The sequence below is a fragment of the Pseudorasbora parva genome, chromosome 9 (genome assembly GCF_024679245.1).
Source record: "Pseudorasbora parva isolate DD20220531a chromosome 9, ASM2467924v1, whole genome shotgun sequence".
NCBI lineage: Eukaryota > Metazoa > Chordata > Actinopteri > Cypriniformes > Gobionidae > Pseudorasbora > Pseudorasbora parva.
In genome coordinates, this window is record NC_090180.1 from 13,543,560 (window position 1) to 13,552,006 (window position 8,447).

General features: G+C 39.1%; 1 protein-coding gene across 1 annotated transcript in view; it reads left to right on the top strand.

Annotated features, from left to right (window-relative positions):
* Positions 1 to 559: 559 nt before the first annotated feature.
* fam131aa (family with sequence similarity 131 member Aa) overlaps positions 560 to 8,447 on the top strand; it is a 16,382-nt gene continuing 8,494 nt past the window's right edge. Inside the window, exon 1 of the mRNA XM_067454007.1 lies at positions 560 to 832. Within this exon, the coding sequence (XP_067310108.1) occupies positions 779 to 832 (54 nt within the window). The 5' untranslated portion in view covers positions 560 to 778. The remainder of the gene's footprint in view (positions 833 to 8,447) is intronic.

The following is an 8,447-nucleotide window of genomic DNA, read 5'->3' on the forward strand; positions in this document are numbered from 1 at the left end:
GTACGCCCAGTTCATTGAAAAGTGACGACAAGGGGTCCTGGCCAAGCGTCCATATGTGACGAGTTGGGTGTGAGAATGTGTTGCCTTGGCACCCAAATCGTCCATGACGCGCCGCACCTCTCTCGCCGGAGTTTGCCGCCGACTCCCATTGAAAATGAATGACTTCCGGCATCCTTGACACTCTCGCCGCCGGTGGGGTGAAATAAGAACTTTAATATGTGTAAAGTAAATAGGGTCAATTTTGATTTTTATGAGGACTTTAAGGCACTAAATAGGATTATTTAGCCTGGTGTCAGCTCACCCTCTACCTGCTTGATCAGCCCATTAATTCTAATGGTCTTTCTGCATTTAATCTGTTTCAAATTAGGCTAAGTGGTACAATTAAAACAATTCGATTTAAAATAAAACCCAGATCAACAAATCCTTGATTACCGTTAAAAGTTAGCGTCAAAACACTTGCTCCAACAAGGATTAAAGTGTTTTGCTAACCAAAACTAGCGCTAATAATCTACTGGGTATACATGTTAACAGGGCTTGCCATAGTGAGTTGCACTCATCGCTCAGGCACTGTACGTGTGAAAGAGACTGTGTCTTTAAGAGAGCCGCATTACAGGTGGGATGACGCGGTCTGAGAGACTCCGTGTGGTGGGGACGATGTGTCTCGTGGGTTAACAGCAGCACTCATTTTTGCCCCTGTCTCTGATGCTCAAGAAAAGGTGGTGTCTATTATTCACTGCCGAAGACGGCTCCGCGATTCTTCTCTTCAGACCCAACGCTAATGCTGTATCCATGTGCAATGCTTTTGACAGCTTTACCCCAACTAAATCTAAAGGTACGTCTGGATTCCACGTCACTGACAAAATGCTGATCGATTTTCGCTCGCACCATCAATGTTTATGATTTTAAGGAATGCAATGCATGTGTTGTTGCGCTGGTATTGCTGAGATCGCAATAGGCCGTCACGTACAATGCGTGAATAATATCACAGCTCGCCTGTTGCCAGGAAACAAACGCGTTGAGGCTGTTGCTTTACACTGTTGTTTATGAAAAAGATCTGCTCGTCAATCAATCAATTCTCTTGCCGCTGAGAGACTTCGGGTCTTGTGTCCTGCCGTGTCACCCTCACTTCTGTGATGGGATTCATTTATCAGGGCCTGATCCATCACCTTAAAGCGCTCAATTATCCGCAAAATAACAAGTCGGTTATTTGTGCCGTACTGTCGTACACGGGCTTCATAGAAACAGATGGTCAATTGACCACTGAATTTGTACGTGTATTTGTAATTATGCTAGGTATGCACAGTGCAGAATGTTACAGTTTTAAAAAAAATCCAATCGAACCAATCAAATCACTATAAACTAGCAGCTCAGGTACAGCAGCACATTTTATAGACCTGTGCCTGCGTGTTGAGCATGGTCAATGGGAATTAATGATGCTCAGGGACAGATGGTTCACGGGTTACCTGTTGCTATAACGACCGGCCCTTATATTGCGTTAACTGCATTGTGTTGCTTTCCATGAATTGAGCTCAGGTGGCCCATTTTAGATGCGTTTTCCTTCACTGCAACTATATTTCCGTTGCAATTGCTGTAATATATTTGGCCTTTCAAGGCTAATTATGTTTAGGCTGTATATTTATTTCACACAGACACACTCTCCGAGATGCAGCTCATTTCACTAAGATGAAACAAATCTCAATGCATGACCTCGTTCCCTCCGTGACAATTTCTGTTTATTTTTTTCCCCTGCGTATAGAGAATTCTTTTGTATAGCCCATTCTGACTAATTATATATATATATATATATATATATATATATATATATATATATATATATATATATATATATATATATATATATATATATATATATATATATATATATATATACACACACACACACACACATTATATGGCATTTGTTTGGGGATATGCATCATGTTTTTTATGGAAGAATTACCATGTTAATTTTTTAGGGCTTGTACTAGTATATAATGTCATGTTTTTTTTTGGGCATGTACCAGCATGTTACGTTTCTAGACAGTGCCATGCCATTTGTTTGTTTGTCTGTACCTTGGGAATCAATATGTGTGTGCACAATATGTCATTGTAAACAATATGTCATGTAATGTGACATTAACCTCAGAAATGTACTAACTGAGCAATTACATGAGACATGATACATTTCACTGTTTTGCACTATTTCTTGAACATGTCCTAGGTTTTTGTTTTTTGTGCTATAGCAGTTGTAATAAAGTCATCTTTATTACTAGTTGTTATAGCACGAAAAAAAAACCAAATTATCATCTGAGGGTATGTTCAGGCTGCATTTTACTGAAATGTATCATGTCTCATAACTGCACAATCAATGTGGAAAGACGTCTATAAAACAACTTGTAAACAATATGGCATATGACATTATGTTACATTTAGCTCAGCCATCTAGTTTCCATAATCTCTATGAACGTAACATACTCCACAGTGGAGCATTTCGTAAAAAAAAAAAAAAAAAAAAAAAAAAACACTATATCAAGTTATTCAGCACTATAGCCTTTTTATTCATTTTGTAATTCATTATATTTTTACTCTTAATATAATTAGAAATATATTACCTTAGCTATAATGTTATTATTATAAAAAATAATGATAATTTTATTTTTACAGGTATGCAATTGTATACAAATCAGTTTTTATCTAATAATAGTTTACAACATTATTTGAGTATTTTTTTCCTTGAGAAAAAATAACCTACTATATCCATAATACCTAACGAATTGATACGTAATCAAAATCTTATGAATAATTAGATCTCTGTATAGTTTACAACATTATTTGAGAATTTTTTTCCTTGAGAAAATATAACCTACTATATCCATAATACCTAACGAATTGATACGATACGTAATCAAAATCTTATGAATAATTATTCCCTGGCAGGAATGATTCTTACTCTAAACTGAACTCAAAAGTTAAAAGTCCTATTGTGAGAATAGTACATGTCCTAAAAATAAAACATGGTTCTACTTTTAAACATGAAACGGATATATCAAGATACATGTTGGTCTGTCCAAAAACATGTTTCATATTTAGATATGAAACAAAGTTTTAATTTTAAAGAGCACAAAACTATCGTTTGAATATAGCCATAAAACGTTCAAAATTTAAAAGCTGAGACGTGCTGTCTTGTCTGTCTGTGCATTATCTGTGTCCTCTTTGCTCCTCAATGTTTTTCACTATGTGAGAAAATGGGTGAATTGACGTGTGGCGTGAGAGCGTGAGAACAGTGTCTCATGCTGAATGCGTGACAGTTGGCAGCCCTGCTTACAATTTTTTGGGGCATGTACGGTACAGGATGTACCATGCTAAAACTGTGTTTCTGGATGTAGCGCCATGGTAATACCATGTTTTTTTGTTGTTGTTTTGCGCATAAAGCCTACTTTGCTAATACTATTTTTTTTTTGGACAAAGTGTCATGGTAATACGATGATTGTTGTTTTTCTTGGAGATATACCTTGAAAAAAAGTACCTTGAATAGCAGTAGCACCTTGGATTTTCTCTATGTTGCTTTTTTAAAATGTAACGCCATGGTAATACCATGCTATTTTTGTAGGACATGTACTATTGTAACACCATGTTTTTGGGGTATGTACCATACTAATATAATGTTTATAGACACAGTGCCATGGTAATACCATATTTTGTTCTTTTTTGTATGTTTTGTGGTAATACTTCACTTTTTGGACAAAGCCCCATGGAAAAATGCCATTTTTAGTTTTGTACAGCCTATAGTACCATGGTAATAGCATGTATTTTTTAGGACATGTAATACCATGGCATGTACCATGCTAATAGTTTGCTTGTGGACATGTACCTTAGACACATGGGCACGTACCTTGGTAATACCACATTTTTTGGACATAGTACCAAGGTGACAATACAGTAGTTATATAGCAATGTTGTTGTTTTTTTGCTTATAGTACCATGATAATACTATGTTTTATGTTTTGGACATGCGGACCGATGCCTGTGAGGGAAAAACAAGCATTATGAAAGTGTGTCTGGAAATTTTATTTTTCATTGTCCTCCAGCTCTTCTTGGAAGGCTGAATGACATGATGATCAGGGTGAGTGTTATTCAGTAATGTGGTACTGAATCATTTCCATATCAAAGTACCACGGTATTAGCATATGATACCAGGGTAATGAAGTAAAATGAGTTGAGATCTTGTGGTTTAAGCTTAATTGACCTCATTATGATTACCGTGGCCCATGTCTGTCTCTCTCTGCTGTGACGGCTAACCCCAAATCACGCAGAAATATTTGACCCACATACGGCACCGAAACATGGAAGGCAGTTGGTGCCTCTGCAAATCTTCTTCAGTAGCAGCTTTAGAGGACAATCTGACTTAAGAATATCTACGTTGATGCCAGGCACGTGCATGTCAGAACCACCTGTGTGATTTCCTTTTAGGAGGGTGGATATAGCTTAAATGCAGCATTTTATGCTTGACAAAGTTGTCCTTTTGTTTTGGTGGTTTACAAATCCTTTTACCTCACCTGATTATTTGGGTCTGGAAACTTGATCTGTGTTTCTAAAAGCTTTGCAGTATAATGACCACAAATAGCTGTCTCATCACTCATCAGACACATCAGTTCTCTTTTTAAACCAATGGATGTCACTTGTCAATTCTGATTTCCATCATGCAATCCATTAAAGTCAAATGCCAGAGGTCATTAGCCCCCAGCTGTGGCCAGATTTTTTTTTTTTTTATCGTCTTGAGGGCTGCAGGCTAATATTATCTGACATGGCAGAGAATGCTGTTTGCAAATTAACAAGCCACAGGAAGAGGCTTGATTGGCCAAATATGTCTGAGCCATCGGCTGCTTTGATTATTAATGACACAATGTGGCTGATCTCTCACAGAACCATTTGAGCAGCCCACGCAACTAACACATGCTTCAGCTGGGATGAGTGCAAGTGAATTGTCGGAGGGTTAATTGTGGATTTGGCATAGTTTGGCATAGTCTGAGGTGGAGCTTGAGTCGGCACTGACGTTAGAGCCTTTACATTCATGTGGAGCTCCTGTAGTTTGGTATTCGTGTCTTGATTGGAAAACTTAGCCTTCTTAATGAGTGCATTCATACGGCAAGAGAGAAATGTCAATAGATGGCATAAGGTAAGAGAACACATTTTTTGCTGTTAATTCTTTGATGGGGGTATTTGCAATGTTGACATTGATTCCTAACCAGGGGCGCACCTACTGTACCCCAGAGGGTATTTGAGCAGATTACAGGGGACTATTGGAAAGTAATTGTTTGTATTTGCTGACAGTTTGTTATTTCACCCACCACTGTATTGATTTAAATAGGCTATGTATAATATTTAAAGTGGTGCCCCTATTATGCTATTTTATCCTAATTTTGTTTTGGAGGTCTCCTACAACAGGCTTACATGGATCAAAGGGCACATTTTTTTTAAAAGGTGCACTATGTAGGATTTTTGCAGTAAAATATCCAAAAACCACTAGGCCAGTGTTATATATTTTGTTCAGTTGTGTACTTACAATATCCCAAATGTTTCCAACTATTTGTAAATTGTGAGAAAACTGCCATTTTAACCGGAAGTCGCCTGTCAATTGCATCATATCTGCGTTACTCTCGGAGTTTTGGTTTTATTTGGCAGAAACACTTTACTCTTAGCAGTGCGCAACAAGTGTCACAGCAGCCGCTGAGCGAATGCACGGAGTAACGTAATAACATCATTTTAAACACACTTAAAGGGTTAGTTCACCCAAAATTTAAATTTGGTCATTAATTACTTACCCTCATGTCGTTCGACACCCGTAAGACCTCCGTTACTTTTCAGTCACAAATAAAGATATTTGTGTTGAAATCTGATGGCTCAGAAAGGCCTTCATTGACACCAATGTCATTTCCTCTCTCAAGACCTATAAAAGACACTAAAGATGTCGTTACAAAGTCCACCTCACTACATTGGTTCTACAATCATTTTATGAAGTGACGAGTAGTTTTTGTGCGCAAAATTATGATTCGATATTCCGATTCATAACGCTCCAATGTTTTAGGAAGCTTTATTTTGAAATCGGCGCATCACTATATAAGGCGTTATTTAGGTTGTTTTTTTTTTAGCAGAAAAAATATTCTCGTTGCTTCATAACATTATAGTAGAACCACTGTAGTGAGATGGGCTTTGTAATGTTGCTTTAGTGCCTTTATAGGTCTTGAGAGAGGAAAAGGTGTCAAAGGACGCCTTTCTGAGCTGGTGGATTTCATTTGTGTCCATACTCATGACCGGAAAAGAGGAAATGGCGCTGGCGACTGTGGCATTATAAAAGTCTCGCTGCTCGCGACTCGCGCTACAGTTTCACACAACATTTATTAATTACCCGATTCTTTTCCATCGGCTGAGGTGAAGACCACAAGTACCAAGATTTTGCGCTCAAACTTGGCATCATCAAACTACGCCTTTGTTTTAAATAGGTGCCCTCTAGCGGACGGAAAAGTTACATAGTGTAGCTTTAATTTTATCATAATATACTTTGCACATCACTTTTTATACTTTGCACATCACACATAACAAGTTTATGTCCATCAACAAACCCATACGTATATTTCTAATTTATTGCAGTGCACATGTGGGAACTGTATCAATAATGGTCCATAGTTATCTCAGCACTAATGTGAATGACTGATATAACATTAAAGCTTGTTAAACAAACCTTGCTCAATCCTTCATCACTACTCAAAGTAGTACGAACGACAGAAAATATACATTAATAGATACAGTTTTAGGTAATAGTAGCCCACAGCTTCTTCATTTCAGTAAGACAGGAATAATGTAAGTTAGCTGGTTAGCCGGAAACTCACACAATATAAAAAAACACAAAACAATGTATTTTGAACACCAGGTAGAAAATACACTGCTCAAAAAATAAAAATAAAGGAACACTTTTTAATCAGAGAATAGCCTGCTTTGGTGTTAATGAAACTAACAACAGGTGCACTAGATGGGCAACAATTAGACGACCCCCAAAACAGGAATGATTTTACAGGTGGAGGCCACAGACATTTTTTCCCCGACTCATCTTTTCTGACTGTTTTTCACTAGTTTTGCATTTGGCTAGGGTCAGTGTGACTACTGGTAGCATGAGGCGATACCTGGACCCTACAGAGGTTGTACAGGTAGTCCATCTCCTCCAGGATGGCAAATCAATGTGACATTGTTTGAAGGTTTGCTGTGTCTCCCAGCACAGTCTCAAGACCATGGAAGAGATTCCAGGAGACAACAGTTGCTCTAGGAGAGCTGGAAAGGGCCGTAGAAGGCCCTTGACCCATCAGTAGGATCGGTATCTGCTCCTTTGTGCAAGGAGGAACAGGATGAGCACTGCCAGAGGCCTAAACATGACCTCCAGCAAGCAAATTGGTGTGAATGTCTCTGACCAAACAATCAGAAACAGACTTCATGAGGGTGGCCTGAGGGCCCGACGTCCTCTAGTGGGCCCTGTGATCAATGCCCAGCTTTATTGGCATTTGCCATTGAACACCAGAATTGGCAGGTCCGCCACTGGTGCCCTCTGCTTTTCACAGATGAGAGCAGGTTCATACTGAGCATGTGACATTCGTGAAAGGGTCTGGAGAAGCCGTGGAGTTATGCTGCCTGTAACATCATTCAGCATGACCGGTTTGGTGGTGGGTCAGTGATGGTCTGGGGGGACATATCAATGGAGGGACGCACAGACCTCTACAGGCTAGACAATGGCACCCTGATAGCCATTAGGTATCGAGATGAAATCATTGGACCCATTGTCAGACCCAATGCTGGTGCAGTCCTGGGTTCCTCCTGAATCACAACAACGCCCGGGCTCATGTGGGGAGAGTATGCAAGCAGTTCCTGGAGGATGAAGGAATTGATAACATTGAATGGGCACTACGCTCACCTGACCTAAATCTAAAAGAACACCTCTGGGACATTGTGTTCCTGTCCATCCAACGGCGCTAGGTTGCACCACAGACTGTCCAGGAGCTCAGTGATGCCCTGGTCCAGATTTGGGAGGAAATCCCCCAGAACACGATCAGTCATCTCATAAGCAGGCTGCGACGTTGTCAGGCATACAAGCATGTGGAGGGGACAAACTACTGAGCACCATTTTGAGTTGCTGCCATGACATTTCAGCAAAATGGACAAGCTTAATGCATAAGTTTTTAACTTTGATTTTCAGGGTGTCTTTGAAATTAGTCCTCTGTAGGTTGATCATTTTCATTTCCATCAAACGATGTGGCATCCTTTCATTCCTAACACATTACCCAGTCCATATTAGTATAGATATTCAGCATGACATTTTCCCCCCCATTGAGATCTGATGTGTTTTTAAAGTGTTCCTTTAATTTTTTTGAGCAGTGTATATACATTGATAATTATGCATACTT